We start from the raw sequence: 20,111 nt of genomic DNA, 5'->3' as shown, positions 1-20,111 counted from the left end.
TACTGGGAAGAGAAATGAAGGCAGAGATGAAGTCCAGGCCTCAACAACCATGATCTTTGGATAAAGCAGCTCGATGGGCTGCAATGTACAATTATTCTGAGATCTTGCATCCAAGTCCTTTGGCCCTTAGAGGCCAAATCTTAGAGGGAGATTTCCATTCTGACCCGGCTTGGGCATCCGAATCACACACATCTTCTGAGGAGGATTTGAAGCCTCCTCACTCCAGAGGGCACAAAATGAGCTGTGCGAGATGGGCAGCAAACAGTTACTTCAAACTTTATTACAGATATGCCTTCCAAACATTTATTTTTAAAAAGTCACCGTCTATAAAAAGTAATATTCTCACTGATATTGTACACCCTGGGGATACACTTAAGCCCAATTATTTGTTCCACGTTGGATGAAACTGTTCAGGATCAGAATCACTCAGAATCCACCTGCTCAGCTTGCTGCTTCAGTCAAATGGCTTCACTCAGTCATGGATCATTCTGTCGCATTTGAGCCAGTGTCTGTAATCAAAAACATGTAAAGACTAACATTTGAAATAGATTAAAAGGTGCGGCGCTGCAGGCACAATTCTAATCAGATTGCCATCTCGTGCAGTGGTTTATATCAGCCATCCTCAGTGGCGGTCCCCACTTGGGGGGTTGGGGGGGCCACCACATTTAAGGGGGAACGGACCACGGACTGAAATCCTTAATGAGGGGAGGGGCAAGGTGTAGCACAGGGAAGGAGAGACAATTTGACTTGACAACTTCACAGGGAAGGGGGCCCATACACTTCAAGCACAGTTCTAAGGTGGCCATAGCCAAAAAAACCAGTTGGGAATGGCTGGATCACATAATTCTGCGCGGTTCCATGCCTCAGCCGATAATAAGAAAAACTGGAGAATTTTAACCACCATACCCACCTGTCTTGATCCGTACGTACAGACCTATGCACGTCCAATCTCTTACACAGTAGTGTAATGGAATATTTGGGAGATAAATTGGTAAAATTAGAGTAGGTTACATACACACACACACACACACACACACACACACACACTTTAAAACAGATCTTATTTGAAATATTGAAGAATTCATATTCAGTGAATTTACAGAAACTATGGAGGATGCTGTGCACATTTCACAAGTAGGTGCTAATTGAAATGATGTCATTAAAACAACAAGCAGGAAATGCACTGGCTGTTGAAAGCTCTTTGAAAGGGTTTTGACAGAGTGCGAAGAAAGGTCACCCCTGGGTTTTTGTTTACCTAAAGTCAACAGCTTGACCAAGAAGACTAACTCCTATTGTTTGCTGGAGAAGGTCAGGGGTTTGGCAAGTGAGAGAGTCACAGGGGCTTTCTGGCAGTTGTGGGAGAGGGAGGGAGAGAGGAGAGAGAGAGAGAGAGAGAGAGAGAGAGAGACAAAGAAAGAGAGAGAGAGAGAATCAAACAGCTGAAACAAGCAGGAGAAGCTGGTTGGAACTGAAACAGAAAACTCCAGAGTGGCGGATGGCTGGAAGTGCTATCTGTCTGATGTTTCTCTTGGAATAAGGGGAACAGAAAGGAACTCTGTGGTGACCTTAAAGAAAGAGGTTATCATCTGGAGAACCCTGATGGGGCAAGTTTCATCAGCGAGACATTGAGGTGACTAATGGTGGAATTTCAGTTGTGGAAATCCTGGAACAACAAATCTCTCTCTGCAAACCCTACAAGAACCTTCCTGAGTGGTAAACATTAACCTTTTGAGCACCAAAGCCTGGTGAACTTTATCCATGTTAAATTCTGTGCACAGTATAAGAATGGCCTGCAACCAGAGAACTTGGAAGAAGGAGAAGTGAGATTGAACTGTGAACCAAAGAACTTTTCTTACATTTACACACACATTACATACACATGCGCTTAGGGAGTTTAGTTAAGTGTTAGGTCTGCTTTGTTCATGAATGAGTGAGACAAACACCAGGCTGAGTCGAAATCAGGGTTCTTTGTTCTTTATTACCGGATTGTAACACTTGCGACTAACAAAGTTAGTCGGAGAATGCATTCTGCCGTTATCAGCAAAATGGTGATTTTTTATACCCTTGGATATGTGCTTAGAACATCATCATATCATTACTTGTCCAATGACTAAAACTGTTGCTATCCTTTCCCTGCTAGCTTCCTGCCTCTCAATCCATCAATGTCTCTCTTATCTTGTAAGTACAAGGATGCATTCACATCTTGTTACTGCCCCGTACATTCCCATCTCATGATGTTTTACCTAACAGGAGTACAAGGACACCTCCCCTTCTTGTTACTGCCCTGTACAGGGTAACTCCCTACACATTCCCATCTCATGATGTTTTACCTTACAAAAGTCAATAGTGATAAGTTAAAGTTTGATTCTGTTTTCATATTTAAAGATAATTAAAAACAATTTTTGTTTATGTAACAACTTGTCTTGGTGAATGCCTATTGCTGCTGGGGTTTGGGGTCCTTTGGGCTCTTAACAATTGTCATAAGCACTGAACAATATGCATTTTCTGCAGCTCAACAAGTACTTAGTAAAAAAAAACTACAAAACATCTAAAATAAACTACAATCATATACTTAATTGAATTAAAAAGAGATTTTGCAGTGGAGTGGAGGTGATCAAGGATTCCCTAACCATCACCCCACCTCCCCCCCCCCCCCCCCACCATACCACTCCATTCCATGCCATTCACAGTATCTTCCACCTCTCTCTGCCTCAGGTTGAAGTACCCACCTGCTTCAAGAAGGCCACTATCACCCTGGTGGCAAAGAAGGCGATGGGTTTAAATGACCAGTGGCCAGTGGAGCTTGATGTCCACCATCATGAAGTGCTTCTAGAGATTGGCTCACATCAACCCCAGCCTCCCAGCCACATTCCAGTTCACACACTGCTGAAGCAGATGCCATTTCCCTGACCTTGCACTCAACCCTACTGCATTAAACAAGGAGTACATCTACTATTCACTGACTACAGCTCTGCCTTCAATACTGCACTCCCCTAGAAAACAAGGCCTTTTCTAGCTTATAGCGAAATGTTTAAATTATTAAAAACAGTCGGGGAACAATCAAAAACAAGGGCCTTTGGTAAATGATAACGATATATTTATTATATTTTCAACGCCAGGCGTTCAGTGAGTGGGGCGAGGAGTTGGGTGAGTGCCAAACAGTGGGTGCCAAAATATCAGAAGGGCTACAAAACTTCGCCAAAATCTCTGTCGTCAGAATGTGGGCGCCAAACTGCAGGTGCCAAAATGACCAATTCCAACCAGTTACACCAGGAAACTGAACAATGGAGTTTCTCCTAAACAGGTCCAAATGGACTCCATTTCATCTGGAATGAAAGGGAGCAAGGAAAAGAATTATAATTCATTTCTTAGTTCTTTTATTAAACATTAAATATTCTATTGTAAATATTAGTTGCTTCTGGGTTGTTTGGCAAGAAGTTCAGTGTGGGAGGTGCTTCACCAATGTCAAGAGCTCCTGTACTGAGCACTGTCTTGTTGATCAGGTTATTAGCTCTGTCCTTGAAGTTCTCACCAGGAAACCTGCTCGAGGTACACGAGGTGAAACGCAAGAGTCTGCAGACAGTGTGACTGAAGTGAGAACACACTGCCGGAGAAACTCAGCAGGTCAAAAGTGTACTTTACATAGCAAAGATACATGACCAACGTTTCAGGCCTGAGTCCTTCATCAGAGCTTGAGATAATTCAGCAATTGGCTAAGGGGCAATCTGATGATGGAGAGTACTCTTATGCCAAGGGGTGCTCTGTACAAAGATAGATGCAAAATATTGTATTAATATTTCAGCTGGTTACAGCCACTTCTGACTGTTGCCTTCGGCCAGAAGGTATAGAAGCCTGCAAACCAACTCTAGGTTCAAGAACAATTTCTTTCCAACAGCAGTCTGACTCTTGAACTTCCCCTTGGTACAGTAATCAGGGACCATCTGCAATATTACTTCTCACTTGTCAGGAAGGTGCAACAGTGATTCAAAATGTACCAGGGGTGTAGGTTAGTTGGGTAGCACAGACTCGTGGGCCAAAATGGCCTGCTACCCTTTGAAGTGGGCAAGGCCACCGGCCACCATTGTGTCAACCCATTACAGGAGTTCCATTGAGAGTGTCCTGGCGGGCTACATCACAGTGTGTTACGGTTGCTGCAGAGAAATGGATCAGAGGTTAATCCACAAGTCCATAAGAGTGGGAGGGAGGATCACTGGAGTCTACCCCCTCCCCCTCCAACTGACAGGATCTATTAGGATCACTGTCTGAAGAGGACGTGTAAAATTGTTGAGGACACACAGCATCTTTCAGCTGCTACCGTTTTGGGGGGGGGGGGAGGGGGGAAGAGATATAGGAGGATCAAAGCCAGCACCACCAGGCTGAGGAACAGCTTCTTCCCATGGGCTGAACGACCAAAGGATCTGCTCACGGTAAACATCTGAGACTCTCAGATTCATGATACAATGTGTTATTTATTCATATACACAAACACTTGTTCTAAGTATGTATTGTTTGTCTGTATGAGGTATGTCTGGTTGTGGGACTGCATGTTTCACATCGAAGACCGAAGAATGCTGCTTTGGCGGGTTCAGATGACAATAAGCCTGACTATTACAAGTCACTCCTTTTTTTTGCTGTAGGATGACTGTGAATATTTATATTTTACTTATGTGATTATATTTTGTCTCTTTCAATTGAATTCAATTAGTTTATCTTTGCAAGTTGTATCAAGTAAGAATTTCAGAACACATACATATTGTACAATGTATATGGCGATAAACTCATTTATCTTAATCCCAAAAAATTCCTCATGAAATTTATTTTTGGAATCCAAGTTTAAATATTGATCTGTCATCATTGCAGAAACTGTGAGATTTTTTAAATATATTTCTTACTAATTTGCCCTCACTTTTCCCCATTAGCAGTTTTCTGGTAATTGACTCCAAAAATTCCCAATTCACAAACTTGTTTCCCTTCTCAGCAACATGACATGCTTTGTTTGATGTAAAAAAGGTCTTTAACTTTAATTGGCCACAAATGGATCACTTGTGGAAATTTCTCTCTCGATGAGACTTGTTGAGAATTCTGAGATTCCTTTAAATGCTATCCATTGCTGGCGCAAGAACAAAAAGTGACATGAATGGATTTTTTTTAATGCAGCAAGTAGTTAGGCCTGAAATGCACTGCCGGGGGTAGCATTAGAAGCCAGCTCTTTCATCTAATTTCCTCATCTATCTCTCTGCTATCTACACAACTGTTCAAGACTGGCTTCCCGGTGAACAACATCTCTTCAATTCATTTGTTCTTTGTTTCCCCACCCCAGAGGGTCAATTACCACAATTATTAACCCTGCTTCATTACTCAAGGAACAGTCATATAGCCGGTTCCCTAGTTGTTTGTCTAACAATATTCCAAAAAGCTCTGCCTCGAACATTTTCCAAATTACTTTTGCCAACAGGATTCGCCAAGTCTATATGAAGATTAAAGTCTCCCATGATTACCGTTGCCATAAGCATCTCTTATTTCTTGATTCATTCTCTCATTACAATTAGGGAGCCTGTTAACCATTCGACCCCGTGTTACTGCATCCCTTCTCATCTCCTGCCACTTGCAATGATTGTAATTGCTGTCCTTTCATGTCAAGATCCTGCCTCACTGATGTCCACACGGCAGCCTCTGTTAGGAGGGCTGCACTTCACCCACTTCCTTTACTGTTTTAGCTGCCAAATATGGTGCTTGAGCTAGTTAATTCCCAACTTTTGTCATCTCTGCAATACCTGGTCCCAGTTATTTGTTGCAGCCAATCAAGTACTTCATTGTAGTGAAACACAAAAGTCTGAGAACCCTGTGATTGTGGCAAAAACACAGAAATGCTGGAGGATCTCAGCTGGTGTCGCAGCGTCCGTAGGATGTGAAGGTATATTACTGACATTTCAGGCCTGAGCCCTTCAAGGTACAAGCAAAAAGCAGACAGGTGTCTGAATTAAAGACCGAGCCAAAATCAATTCTCACCTTTCCTCTTATCATATCGAATTAACACCTTTTGTCTGCTGGACTCCTCCCCTCCCATTCTTCCCACTTTCTCTCCATTCATTTCTCTGCCTATTGTTTGCTTGCATCAGTGGTTCTCAACCATTTTTCCCCACTCACATACGACCTTAAGTTATCCCTTACTAACTACAAAGCACCTATAAGCATCAAGAAAGGCTGAGAACCACTTGCTTATACCTTGAAGAAGGGCTCAGGCCTGAAACGTTGGTCATATATCTGTGAGACTGGCTGAGTTCGACTGTGTGTTTGCATTTTATTGTGAATACTTAATTCATAGATACACAGTTACTTTAACTTTTTAACCATTTTTCTTGAACACCGATACACTGCCTTTTGCTTTTCTGTATGTTCTTTCCTTTTAAATGTACAATTTCTCCCTCTAGAACCCACGCCACTCTCTCTCTCTCTCCATTCCATTCATCAGGAGCCTGTTTCACTGCAACTCATCCCAAGGGAATTTCGAACAGCACAGTTTGCACAACACTATTACAGCGCTGCGACCCAGTTCAAATGCAGCTCTGCTTGTGAGGAGTGTGTACGTTCTCCCCATGACCTGCGTGGGTTTCCTCAGGGTGCTCCAGCTTCCTTTCATGTTCCAAAGATACACGAAGTTAATAGGTTAATTAGTCACATGGGTGTATTTGGGCTTGTGGGCAGGAAGGGCCCGTCACCATGCTGTATTTCCAAATGAATTAATAAATATTTGGAGTGAGAAACAATGTAGAAAACTTAAAGAAAGCCAGAGTTATCTTGAGTGAACTATAGATCAAAAGGTATACTCCCACGAGAAACAAAGGCTTTACAAGGATGACTCATTGATGGCAAAGTTAGTTAAGGATGGAGCAATGAAAATTAAGATATTGCTGCAAAGATTAGAAAGCTGGCATGATGGGGAAATTAAATCAGCCAGGGGGGGAAAAATTAAATTTGGCGCTTTAAATAAAATGTGAAAAGGGTTTTGAAAAACTAAGAGCAGCTTTAGAAAATGCAAACCTTGGAAGAAATTGTGAAAAATATGGGAATGGCAGTGACTTCATCAAACAGGCTCAATCTTAGCAATTCTAGGGTAGAAGGGAAGGTAGAAAATTTAAAAAATCACCGTTACCAGATAAAAGATAGAATCTGGAAACCCACAACTCAAAAGTTTGCCTTTCAGCCCACCAGTCAATCACAGTCCACCGCAACCGGCCAATCATGGTCCACACTTGGAACATTGCCCCACAGGTTCTACCGTACAGCCAAGTACTGATGGAGCTCTCTGGCTCTCCCACCTTTTCAAGCCAGACCATCACCTGCCTCAGCTCTAATCCTGCCAACTAATTTACATCTGATCTTTGGCTTCACCTTTTGCCTGCTCTCCCTCTTTACCCCCACCCCTCCCCAATTCAATCCAGGCCCCTCACTTCTTTATTCACCACAATAAATCTCCCCTGGATTCAGACAGTTCCAAAAACTGGAGCTCATCTACTCTTTCTTCAGAGCCACTATTTTCCAATCCATGGGGTAGAATGATCAACGTTTCAGGTCTGAACCTTTTATCGTTCAAAATTACATAGACAATGAGAAAGAAGAGAGCCCATGGAATATAGGAGAGAAGGTGTGAAAGGTGAAGAGACAGAGAGAGGGAGAAACCATTAGAAAGTGTGGGGGGGGTGGGAAGAGAACAGTTAGAGTGAGAGCAAAAATTAAGGGGAATGCACTGAAGGGAAGGAAACAGTGGAATCAGTACTGGAACACCACAGGGTTATGTTCTTAGCCCCCTGCTCTACTCACTTTACACCTACAACTGTGACTCGGTATGACAACAACACCATTTAGAAATATGATGATGATACCACGATAGGGAGTTGTATAAAAGGGGGTGATACATCAGTATACAGGAGGGAGATTGAAAACTTGGCTGAAGGGTGCCCCAACAACCACCTTGCACTCAAGATCACCAAATCAAAGGAGCTGATGGTTGACTTCAGTAAGGGAAAACCAGAGGTGATCAATAGAGGGCCAGAATTGGAGTGGGCAAATTTAAAGTCCTGAGAGTCACTATCTCGGAAATCTTTGCTGGACAAGCGTTATCGTGAAGAAAGCACCTCAGCGCCCCTACTTTCTCAGGAGTTTTTGGACAGGGCAAACTTCTACCAAGTACTGATGGAGTACCAGGGCAAACTTCTACACGTGTCGTGGAAAATGAGCTGACCGGCTGCATCACAGCCTGGTATAGGAGTGGAAAGCCCTGCAAAAGGTAGGGAAGACAGTCCAGTACATCACAGGCAAAAATCTCCCCTCCGTCAAGAAATTCTACATTAAATGCTGGCAACGGAGAGCAGCAGCGATCATCAAGGATCCACACTACCCAGAACCACTGCTAAGAGGTATAGGTGCCACAAGTCATAGCACCAGGTCAGGAACGGTCACTACCCCACTACCATCAGACATCTAGACAACAACAAACTTAATCAGAGACTCATTTCAGACCTTTTACTTTGCACATTATTTATTAGTGAATATTTATTTCTTGCATTGCACACTTTGTTCGCACTTCCTTGTTCACATTTCTCTTTTATTTTTAAATCTTTTCTGGAGTACATTTTATTTTTGCACTCCTGCTAAGTAGCAATTCTGTCTGGCCCTCAGGAAAAAAAATCTCAGGGTTGTATGTGATCTGACAATAAATCTGAACTTCAAACTTTGAAATGAAAATGAGGATTCCCTAAAATTAGAAGCATCGATATTGTCATGTTTAAGAAGAAATTGATGAGATATTCCTCAAGTTTACATTTGGCCTCACCCTAACAATGGGGTGAGCCAGAGGACAGACACGTCGTAGTCGGAATGGTTGGCGAGAGGAAGTTCAGGTTTAGACCTACAAGTAGGGCATTGGTGTTCAACGATACAAAACAAATTCTTGGAATACACAAGTCTATGCTCAAGTGGAGTTTGAATAAACATGATTGGATGGGAATTTGCAAGTAAGATGGTAAGAAAACATTCCCCCTCAAGGAGGAGATTGGAAGCATGATACATGGTTTCAGAATAAGATGTTCATTTGATACAATGAGGAGTATCTGCAGTGGATCATGAACACTTAGAATTCTCTGACCCACTAGAATCAAAGGTATTTCATACATTCAAGGTTGAGGCAGATTTTGACTACAGGGGGAGAGTCAAGGGTGATGGAGAGCAACTGGGATGGTGACAAGTTCAGATAAGCCATGGTCTCATCGAATAGCAAAGAGGCTCAATGTGCCATTCCAGCTCTTATTCCTTCTGGTATTTTAAGAACAGCTCTACAAACCTAGAGTCCTGTTATTTGGATACCACAGAAGCACAAGAAAAACCATCTATACTGCCATCGAAGAGGTACCGTTTTCCTAAATCCTTCAGAACTAATCCCCTCAGTGACTTTTCTTTTCAGCATTGGTACTAAAAATATATAAATAGCAGGTCATTCATCCTCTCGATCATGCGTCATTCAATAAGAGCTCAGTTCAGAAACCCTTGCAGAATTATTTAACTCCTGCAGAATTCTGCCTTTTGATTTGTATTCGCCCACTTCTGTATCAAGTTCAATATGCCACTAGCCTGATCAGTCTGCCGGCCTAGTTTTATGCAATCTGTCCTCATCGTTTACTAAATTTTGAAGTTTTACCCTCGGCGCCCACATCCAACTCGAGACACAGCTTAAGAAAACTGTAGTCTGAGCACTGATTTATTGGGAATGCCTTCCAGTTTACAACTCTTTCTCTCACATTGTATGAGACGGTGCGAGGCAAATTACAAGTTCGAGGACAGATAAAATCTCTAGCCATCTCCAATCTTGGGTTCCTAAAAAGGTAACTCATGGGAGAATTGATTGGCATGGTCCAAATTTCACTCAATTCTACGTGGGTTCAAGAGCACATTAACCAGCAAATATTATACTTATTTAAAAGACATCGGGAGAAAGCAAGGAACTGTGCGCTGTTAACCTGATTCCCGTTGCCAGGGAAAATCTTATGACAAGGACGACAAATATCATATATACCCATTTAATGGTCAAATTTTGTGGACCAATTTTTAGGGTAAAATTAAGTGGGGTGGTTGACTATTACACACATGCAATTTTTAATCTAGTAAGTACCTGCATCGTTTGTGGTGTTGGAAGCTCTGATGGGCGGGTGGCCAGGGCCAGAAATGGCCGGGGTCGGGGTGTCAACTTTTACATGGAATCGACAATTATGCAATTATATATGACAATTAAAACTCAGTTACCCAGCACACACATACAGATATTTCATATTAGAAATTAAGTTTCAGTACCTGTGAACTTGAGCAAAAAATGTAATTTAAATCACAAGTTGCATTATACTAAATCACAACATAGTTACTTTTAAAATAAAATTAAAGTATTCAAAACAGGTAAAGCTTTGTCATCAAAGCCCAACTCACTTTTGCCATCACAAGCTACAATCTTCACTTTGTCCACTTTCACGAGTTCCGTAACCTCTCGAAATTCAACATCATTTAAGACAAATGTCCATACGTTATCACAGAATCGGTACGTGTTCAAGGAGCCCTTTGAAATAAAAACCACAAAACAGTTCACATATTACAATTTAGAGTAATAAACCACTGGCCCAAAATAAATTATTTTAATCTGAGTGATTGACAAGAACATTTTAAATGGGAGCAGGAGTCGGCCATCCAGCCAAATCAAGCCTGCTCCACCATTCAATGAGATCATGGCTAATATGATGACAGGCTCACCTCCACCTCCCTGCCTTTTCCCCATATCCCTTAATTCTCCTACTATGTAAAATAAAATTATCCAACCTTGTCGTAAATGTATTTACTGAGGTCGCATCAACTGCTTCAATGGGCAGCGAATTCCAGAGACCACCCTTTGGGAAGCAGTTCCTCCTAATATCTGCCCTAAGTTTACTACCCTGAATCTTGAGGCTGTCCTCTGGTTCTAGTCTCCCCCACCAATGGAAACTTACCTACCTTATCATAATGTACCTGAGCTTTCATAATTTTTATACATTTCTATAAGATTCTCTCTCATTCTTCTAATTTCCAGCGAGTACAGTCCTAGACGGCTCAATCTCTCCTCGCAGGCTAACCCCCTCAATTCTGAAATCAACCTGGTGAACCTCCTCTGCACCACCTCCAAAGCCAGTAAGGAGATCAGAACTGCATGCAGTACTCCAGATGTGGCCTCACCAGTACCTTGTACAGTTGCAGCAGAGCCTCCCTACTCCCAACTTCCAATCCTCTAGCAATGAAGGTCAACATTCCTTTCGCCTTCTTGATTGCCTGCTGCACCTACAAACCAACCCTTAGCAATCCATTGTCAAAACCAAAATAAAAATGGTTAATAATGGCATCGAAGGTTATGGGCAGAAAACCAGGCAGTGGGGCTGAGCGGTAAAATGAATTAGTGGCAGGGCCGACACGACAGGCTGAATCACCTGTTTCTGCTCCAATGTCTTGCCATCTTATGATCAAACAATTAAGATCTTGGTGCAAGGATTGAATTGGCTGTGGAAAAGGACAGGCAGTAGATTTAAATTTAGACAGCTAGCATGACCATGAGCCTGTGCCACCTAATTATGCCCAATTAACTTACAACCCCTCCCACCCCCAGTACAATTTGAAAGGTGGGAGGAAACCGGAGCACCCAGAGGAAAGCCATTCAGACACAGGGAGAACATAGAAGCTCCTGTGTCAAAGTATTTAGAGGTGGCTTGGGAAGAATTGTTAGACCAGGTTGCACACAAACACTTTAAAAACACAGAATTTTTGCAGGACTTTTGCAGAGGCTTTTTTTTTTGCAGAAAGCAACAAAGTAACATTCAGTGCCAGGGAGAGCATGTGATCTTTGGAGGCGGGGAGACCAGCTTTGTTTTGGGAGAGGGAGGGAGCTGAGAGAGAAGGAGAGACAGAGAAATCGGTTGCAGAGGGACAAGCTGGCAAAATTTGGAAGGCTGCCTGGTCAAAGGAGAAGACTGGCGGTCTGAAAGAAAGAAGATCATCTGGAGAACCCTGAAGGGGGCAAGTTTCGTCAGCAAGACTGATTAGAAAGGAATCAGGTGCGGATGTCCTGGAACAAAAGGAATCTCTCAAAGAAAACCAACCAGAACCCTCTTGAGTGGTAACCATTTGCCTGTTAAGCATCAAAGCCTGGTGAACTTTATTAATGCTAACTTCTGTGCACAGTACAAGAATTGCCTGCAAGCAGTGAGATTGGACTGTGAACCAAAGAACTTTTCCAAACTTATATACACATTACACACATCTGTGCTTAGTATTAGAGTGGTAAAATTAATTTGTAAAATTAATTAAAAACTACTTTTGTTTAAGTAACCCTGTGTTGTGGTGCATATCTATTACTGCTGGTGTTTGGGGTCCTCTGGACTCCGTAACACTCCTTACAGACAGCTGTAACAGCATTGCACTAAACACTATGCTAACTTGTGTCACCCCATTGAAAGTGAAATTAAAGACTTCAGGAGTTTTCAATGTGCCGGCCCAATGTCAAGTGGAATTAAGGACTGACGGGCAAGACGGTTCAAACAAGATTGACTGGGAACATCCTGAGAACATGCGAAATGAGCTTAAAAACCCAATCTCAATACAGAAAGATCAACAGAGATATCAACGAGGAGCAAAGAATCAGAAACAAACTGCCAGCAACTAAAAAAGCGAGTCCAAAGGTCTTCGATTGGAATGAGCAAGCAGGCAGTGAGAGGAGGGCTGAGCAACAGCAGAGTACTTTATACATCCAGTCACATGAAGAACAATGGCATACAAATTCAAGCGATTTGCCGCATGGCCTCGCAATCACGTTCTTCCTTTCAATAAGATCATAACTGATCTAATCTACTTTTTTTATTACTCCCCACGACACTCAGCTCGACTAGTTTCAGATTTATTGTCATAGAGTACAAACGTGACATCACATACAACCCTGAGATTCTTTTTCCTGTGGGCAAAGCAGAGTCACCACTTACTGGTCATGCAAAAAAACCTAAACAAATAAAGATATGTAAACAAACTGAACTGGCAAATCAGAGAGGAAAAGATAAAGTGCAAGAGAGAGTCCTTAAATAATTCAACTCATCCTCCAGAAATATTGTGCAGTGATTTCCAAAAAAAGGATTCAGCTGAGAGAAGTTCTCATCCAGAATAAGAATTTATTGTCATGAACAAGTCCCGTTGTTTTGCAGCAACATCACAGTGTAAAAATACATATAAAACCACCTTACAACAATACCTTTTTTTTAATACAGTGCACCAAAAGTAAGGCAGTGACTTTGGTTCATTGATCATTCAGGAATCGGATGGCAGCGGGGAAGCCTCTGAGTGCTCGTCTTTAGGCTCCTGTACACTTTTCCCGATGGCAGCAGAGTGAAGAGGGCAACACTGGGTGATTGGGGGGTCTTTGAGGATAGAGGCTGCTTTAGTAGGACACCGCCTCATGTAAATGTCCACAATGGAGTGAAGTCTGGTGCCTGTGACGTTGCAGGCTGAGTTAACAACCCTCTGGAGTTTATTCTTGTCCTGAGAGTTGGCGCCTCCATATTAGACAGTGATGGAACCAGCCAGAATGCTCTCCACGGTCCACCTGTAGAAGTTGACGAGAGTCTTCAGTGATATACGGAATCTCCTCAAACACCTCACAAAGTATAGCCTGCTTGCGAGCCTTCTTTATGATCTCATACACATGAAGGCTCCAGGACAGATCCTCAAAGATGTTAATACCCAAAAATTTGAATTTCTTGCCCCTCTCCATGATTGAGCCCTCAATGAGGACTGGGTCGGGTTCCCCTGACTTCCTCCTTAAGTCCACAATCATCTCCCTGGTTTCACTAATAATGAGCGCAAGGTTGTTGGCGTGACACCACTTAAAATTGATCTATCTTCCTCCTGTACGCTTCCTCATTGCCATTTGTGATTTTGCTGACAACTGTGGTGTCATCGGCAAATTTGTACACAGCATTGGAATTGTGCCTGGCCACACAGTCGTGGGTGTAAAATGAGTAGAGCAGTGGGCTAAGCACTCATCCTTGTGTTGATAATCAGAGAGGAGGGACTTTTTTTTCCCCAATTCATACTGACTATGATCTTCCAAAGAGGAAGCCAAGAATCCAGTTGCAAGGGGGGGGGGGGGGGGGGGAGGGTACAGAGGCCTAGAATTTGTACCTTTTTGACCAGCTCTGAAGGAATAATGGTATTGAAGGCTGAGCTGTAGTCGATGAAGTGCAGTCGTTATGTATGAGCCATTCAGGAATTCCTGCACAAGGAGTAATTTCTTATCTATCTGTTTGAGCCACCTTCAAATCTTAATTTTCAAGAAGGTCCCTCTCATTTCCCTCTTTTGCACCGAGTGCATCTACACAACTTTTCTTCGTGGGCCAGCTTCATTCAAGGGATTGTTCTTGCGAACTTTCTCAGCAGTGCTGCCAAATTCAAGTGCATTCCATCTTAAATTCAATTGGTAACTGAATAAATGGCTGCGAGAAACCATTTTCACAAAGCAAGCTGTCAAGACCTGGAGTTTGTTGCCAGAAAGCATGGTGGAAGCAGATTATGAGAGGCAGGGTATGTTGCCTCAAGATGCGGTGCTGGAGATTTAAGCAGATATCACGAGGAGCTGCTTCTCCTAGAGTTGTGAAGCTGTGGAATTCTCTGCTTGAGGCCACGGTGAAGGCCACCACATTGAATGTATCTGAGATAAGGATAGTCTTGGAGAATACGAGTCCACGGCCGGATCAACAACGATCTGAATGACTGAGCAGTCTTGATGGGCCAGAAGGCCTGCTTCTATGTTCTAAATTATGCTCTGTTTAAAAGAAATAGACTCCTACTCCATTTCTGTTGTTCTGAAAAATATTTAAAGTAGAGATAAACAATTACCAGAATAAAGAAAATTAAGTTAGAAAGAATTACAAAAAAATTATAAAATTAAACTTTTATCCGAAATAAAATTTGAACCAGCGCCATAAACACAAGGAAGGTTCAGAAATATACTTGCCAATGGGTGGACATTCTTCTTTACCAAGGATGTTGTGGAATTTGCAAGCTAGGCACAAATGAAGGAGAAAATCATCGATGTCCAGGATGATGAGACCCTGACGTCTGGTTGGCAGGGTGGGGAATGCCTTACGTACAGCAGGATCTTGGCGTGAAAACAAAAGCAAAGACAAAGGAGATGCTTGTGGGCTGCAGGAGGATGAAGGTCGACCACTCTCCAATACACACCGATGGCTCCGCCGCAGAGAGCACAAAGTTCCTTGGAGTGTATAATGGACAATATAAAAATCAGGATCCTTTCTGCAGGATGTGAGATTGATGACCTTGGGTCTCATACAAGTGGAACAAGTAAATTATTCCAAACTATGTAGATGCATTTATTTTATATCCTGATGTATACATGTATTATGTGTTGTGTATTGTGTGCACATCAATAAACTTTCTACATGCCTTTCAACATTCAAAACCTTTCAATGAGATCCCCCTCCCATTCTCTTAAATTCCAACAAGAATAGGCCAAGATGATAATCAACAAAGCAAGATGGAAAAACACAGAAAGAACTGCACATGAGCTCACCCTGAAGTTAACACGATTGCGTACTCTCTGGGCCAAGGCGTTGTTGATTGCTTTGTCAAACTGTAACAGGACCTGGAGGGCCAAATGAGGGGTGATCTGCTGGGACTGAAGAGAAAAACCTCAAAAAAAATCAATACGTGTTTTTTTTTTGTTTTTTTTTTAAAAACACAGTAATCAAAAGGAACAACAGACTGGAGAAAATAGGAGATCGGGAAAGGAGGAGAAACAAGAGAAAGCAAGGAACGTAGAAGCAGGGAAAGAGATGGGAGAGAAGAGGGGATGGTTGGGGAATAATAAATACTAGATAGCTGGCGTTCAGGCATAGGAATGGGGAAGGCAACTGAGAGTGGGTGGCACTGGAAGAAAAAGAGAGGAGGGTGGAGAAAGCAAGGGTGCCATGCGTTGAGAAGAGCTAGAGGTGGGGGAGCGGGGTAGAGGATGAGAATGAGATGGATCTTTCGGCAGGTTTGGGCAGTATGAGGGTAAGAGAGGACAAGGGTTGGGGGGGGTGCGAAGTAATGGTGGTGGGAGTAAAGCAGGGGGAGGGAATGGGAGAGGGGGAGGGGTTTGGGGGGAGGGATAGAGGGGGGACGGGTATGGGGGGAGGGATAGAGGGGGGGAGGGATAGAGGGGGGGAGGGATAGAGGGGGGGAGGGATAGAGGGGGGGAGGGATAGAGGGGGGGAGGGATAGAGGGGGGGAGGGATAGAGGGGGGAGGGGGGAGGGATAGAGGGGGGAGGGATAGAGGGGGGAGGGATAGAGGGGGGAGGGATAGAGGGGGGAGGGATAGAGGGGGGAGGGATAGAGGGGGGAGGGATAGAGGGGGGAGGGATAGAGGGGGGAGGGATAGAGGGGGGAGGGATAGAGGGGGGAGGGATAGAGGGGGGAGGGATAGAGGGGGGAGGGATAGAGGGGGGAGGGATAGAGGGGGGAGGGATAGAGGGGGGAGGGATAGAGGGGGGAGGGATAGAGGGGGGAGGGATAGAGGGGGGAGGGATAGAGGGGGGAGGGATAGAGGGGGGAGGGATAGAGGGGGGAGGGATAGAGGGGGGAGGGATAGAGGGGGGAGGGATAGAGGGGGGAGGGATAGAGGGGGGAGGGATAGAGGGGGGAGGGATAGAGGGGGGAGGGATAGAGGGGGGAGGGATAGAGGGGGGAGGGATAGAGGGGGGAGGGATAGAGGGGGGAGGGATAGAGGGGGGAGGGATAGAGGGGGGAGGGATAGAGGGGGGAGGGATAGAGGGGGGAGGGATAGAGGGGGGAGGGATAGAGGGGGGAGGGATAGAGGGGGGAGGGATAGAGGGGGGAGGGATAGAGGGGGGAGGGATAGAGGGGGGAGGGATAGAGGGGGGAGGGATAGAGGGGGGAGGGATAGAGGGGGGAGGGATAGAGGGGGGAGGGATAGAGGGGGGAGGGATAGAGGGGGGAGGGATAGAGGGGGGAGGGATAGAGGGGGGAGGGATAGAGGGGGGAGGGGGGAGGGATAGAGGGGGGAGGGGGGAGGGATAGAGGGGGGAGGGGGGAGGGATAGAGGGGGGAGGGGGGAGGGATAGAGGGGGGAGGGGGGAGGGATAGAGGAAGTCGTCACCCTGGGCCTGGGGTGGTGGGCGATGCATCATGCGCAGGCGTCAGGCATGAGGCGGCAAGGTGTGGTGGGCCGGAGTCGGCAATTCATAGCCACGGACTCGGCCGATGTCACAGCCGGTACCTGGATCAGCTCGTCCAGACTCTCCTGCAGGCTGTTGCCCAGGGTCGTGTTCCGGTACAGCTGATACGCCATCACCCCGCTGCACGGCAACTCTGCGCAGGCGCCAGCACGCTCAGCCCGCCCACCCTGCGCAAGCGCACTCCGCTCAGCGGCACGGGAGGCGCGCGCCGCTCGGCGACTCTGCGCAGGCGCCGTGATGAACGGTCCCTGGCTCGCGAGCGGGGAAGGACAAATGGCCTCCATTTCTGCTCTGAGGTAACCGAGGAGGCCCAGAATATTTCCCCCCCCCCCCCCTCACATTGTGTGGGGCTGCCGTGCCCAAAACGGAGGACCCGCAGGTCTCTGGGTGGGCGGGCGACCTGCCGTGCGCCGTCGTCACCCCTTACCGCGCATGCGCTGACACCCGCGTATGCGCGCCCGAAGCAACATGGCCGCCCTCAGACCCTGGGCCAAATGGCTCCTGGTGGCACCGGCCTCAAACCGACATCTTGTGAAAATAGGACAGCCACTGAATTAAAAGCTGTGGATCGCCCAGTAGCCACCCCTTTCTGTCTATGCACTGACAAACTCAGACCACCCGCAGACCCCCCTCCCCCAAAACCGTCGCCGTATCGCCTTTCCTCTGCAGGGCATTTCAGGCCTGGAGGCCGGCTACAAGGCTGCTCCAGCATCGCATTCGTGTCGAGCGTCGCCCTCCGGATCGAAGGGAGATGGGGCGATGGTGCCGTCGCGCCACCCGTCGTAGGTACGCTGCAGAGCAATGGCCGCCTTCCCTGCCCGTGACCCCACCAGGCAGCTGGAACCGCTCTATGTTGCCCAGAACGGTTCCAGCTGCGTGGGGGATTATGGGTAGGGAAGACAGCCATCGCTCTGCTGCATTTTGAGCCCGAGAGAGCAGAGCTGAAGGCCGAAGCGGCCCGGTGAGGCTGTCACAGCCCGCATCGGCCCCTGTCCTGACGGCTCTCTTGCCTTGATGATTGCACCCCCCCCCCCCCCATAGCTCCCGCCCGCTGCCCCTGGCTTGATGGAGGGTGAGTGGGGAGATGGGTTGGCGTCATCAGCCCACCCCTAACCAGAGCTTGCAGCGGCATTCAAGCAAGGCGGCGAAGTGCGGCTCTCCGCTGATTATCCTTCCCTGAGAAGGGTTGGATTCAGTGCCTCAGAGCCGGCCACAGCGCATTCTGAAAGGGAAGTCTCAAGGAGAAAGGCCGGTCTTTACAGTCCTTGCTTGAAAGGGCCTTACTGTCACATTTGTGGCCCGAAATGTGAAGTTAATAAAACATTAAACACACGTTTTATCAGGTAAACTTCTCTGAGTCTTTATTCTCCAGTTTCCTTTGTTCTCCTGCTTGTGCTCTTATCTCTCTCTCATACCACGTGACTTCCAGTGCATCTCATTATCATGACATCCCTCCTTTAATCAGAAATAAACTTTACCTTCACTTACCAATATCCCTCGGAAACCTACAAACATCGTAACTAATGGTAATACTATAACTCAACTACATAAAATTTACTTCCTACAGCACTCATACATGCACTTTATGATATAAGATTAAAATACTGTCCCAAAGTTCTTATTAAAACTATGGCACAAAGTCTTTGTTTCGTTTGGGCACTTTCCGGTTTCGTTTCGGCCTGCCTGCGATATTGTCGTCGCTTCTCGGTTGTTCACTCTCAGCGTCGGAAATACTGCTCGCCATGGCTTCGGGTGTTTCTGGCGCTCTAGTCACTTCATCAGGAGTGCTGGTAACTGCCTCTGGAACATCATCAGGTCTCTCAGTTTCAGCATCTCGTATTGGCCTTTCAACCTCTTCGCTCGATATATCTCTGGACTGGTACCTTTTTACACTTGATACATTTCTCTTATACAGGACTCCAGTCGGAGACTTGACTGTCACCATACTGCCACTTCTGGATACGACAGTATAGGGTTGATGGTAATAAGGTGTGTCTAGCTTACCACCAGTTTCATGCCTCACTAGAACATTATCTCCTGGCATGATGTCTGAGTACTTGGCTCCACGTTTCGAATCTGTGTACAGCTTTGCTGCACCTTTCTTTTCAGCATCGTGGTCCCTCATCTCCTGGTCGTCTCGGATTTCCTTATTTCTGGCATTTTTGTACGGATTTTTCTCCCAAAAAATGCTTCTGCAGGTCTTTTCCCAGTGGTTGCATGAGGTGTTGCTCGATAGACAGCCACATAAGATAGCAATGCTTCTCGCCAATTTTGTCCTTCTGCGTGTGCAATCCTCAATCATTTTTCAATGGACTGATTTTGTCTCTCTACTTCTCCGTTGGCTTGCGGCCATTTCGGAGTTACTTTATGATGGTGGATACCTGTGGTCCTCATGTATTCCGCAAATGTCTCTGAAATGAATTGTGGACCATTGTCAGAGTATAATGTAACAGGTAATCCATATCTTGTGAATATCTCTGCTAATGCTTGTATTGTTTTTTCAGTGGTTGTGGACTTCAACACCACGTACTCATAGTATCTGCTGTAGTAATCTATCACTACCATAATTGATTCACCCGTCGGTAAAGGTCCAAGAAAATCAACAGCTACGTCGATCCATGGTCCTGTCGGGAGTTGCGTACTCCGGATCGGTTCTGGCGGATTACTCCTACTTGTGATTTGACATCCGTGACAAGTTTTAACAAATTTCTCTGCGTCTTTATCACAACCTGGCCACCATACCTTGGTTCTGAGGTTTTGCTTGGTACCAACAATACCTAGGTGTCCTTCATGCGCTAAGGATACGA

At 45.4% G+C, this 20,111-nt stretch overlaps 1 protein-coding gene and 1 long non-coding RNA gene across 4 annotated transcripts in view; one reads left to right on the top strand and one right to left on the bottom strand.

The window, feature by feature from the left end:
* Positions 1-260: 260 nt before the first annotated feature.
* On the bottom strand, positions 261-17,586 carry gtf2a2 (general transcription factor IIA, 2). 3 transcript variants are annotated; one of them, XM_069902915.1, is made up of 4 exons: positions 17,346-17,487; positions 15,638-15,742; positions 10,474-10,600; positions 261-509 (listed from the first exon to the last, which is right to left on the bottom strand). In XM_069902915.1, exons 1-4 carry the CDS (start codon positions 17,415-17,417, stop codon positions 484-486), a joined length of 330 nt encoding a protein of 109 aa, XP_069759016.1. In that variant the 5' UTR covers positions 17,418-17,487; the 3' UTR covers positions 261-483. The 3 variants fall into 3 exon arrangements, with proteins under 3 accessions (XP_069759016.1, XP_069759015.1, XP_069759014.1); XM_069902914.1 differs by lacking the exon at positions 261-509 and adding an exon at positions 3,076-3,326 and having other exon boundaries at positions 15,638-15,709; positions 17,346-17,586; XM_069902913.1 differs by lacking the exon at positions 261-509 and adding an exon at positions 3,076-3,326 and having other exon boundaries at positions 17,346-17,517.
* LOC138745662 (uncharacterized) overlaps positions 17,299-20,111 on the top strand; it is a 23,546-nt gene continuing 20,733 nt past the window's right edge. The window contains exon 1 of the long non-coding RNA XR_011346396.1: positions 17,299-17,600. This is a non-coding gene — a long non-coding RNA (uncharacterized lncRNA). The remainder of the gene's footprint in view (positions 17,601-20,111) is intronic.

Source organism: Narcine bancroftii, chromosome 11 (assembly GCF_036971445.1).
Source record: "Narcine bancroftii isolate sNarBan1 chromosome 11, sNarBan1.hap1, whole genome shotgun sequence".
In the NCBI taxonomy this organism is placed as follows: domain Eukaryota; kingdom Metazoa; phylum Chordata; class Chondrichthyes; order Torpediniformes; family Narcinidae; genus Narcine; species Narcine bancroftii.
The sequence above is the reverse complement of the archived record's forward strand: the minus strand, read 5'-3'. Positions and strand labels throughout refer to the sequence as shown.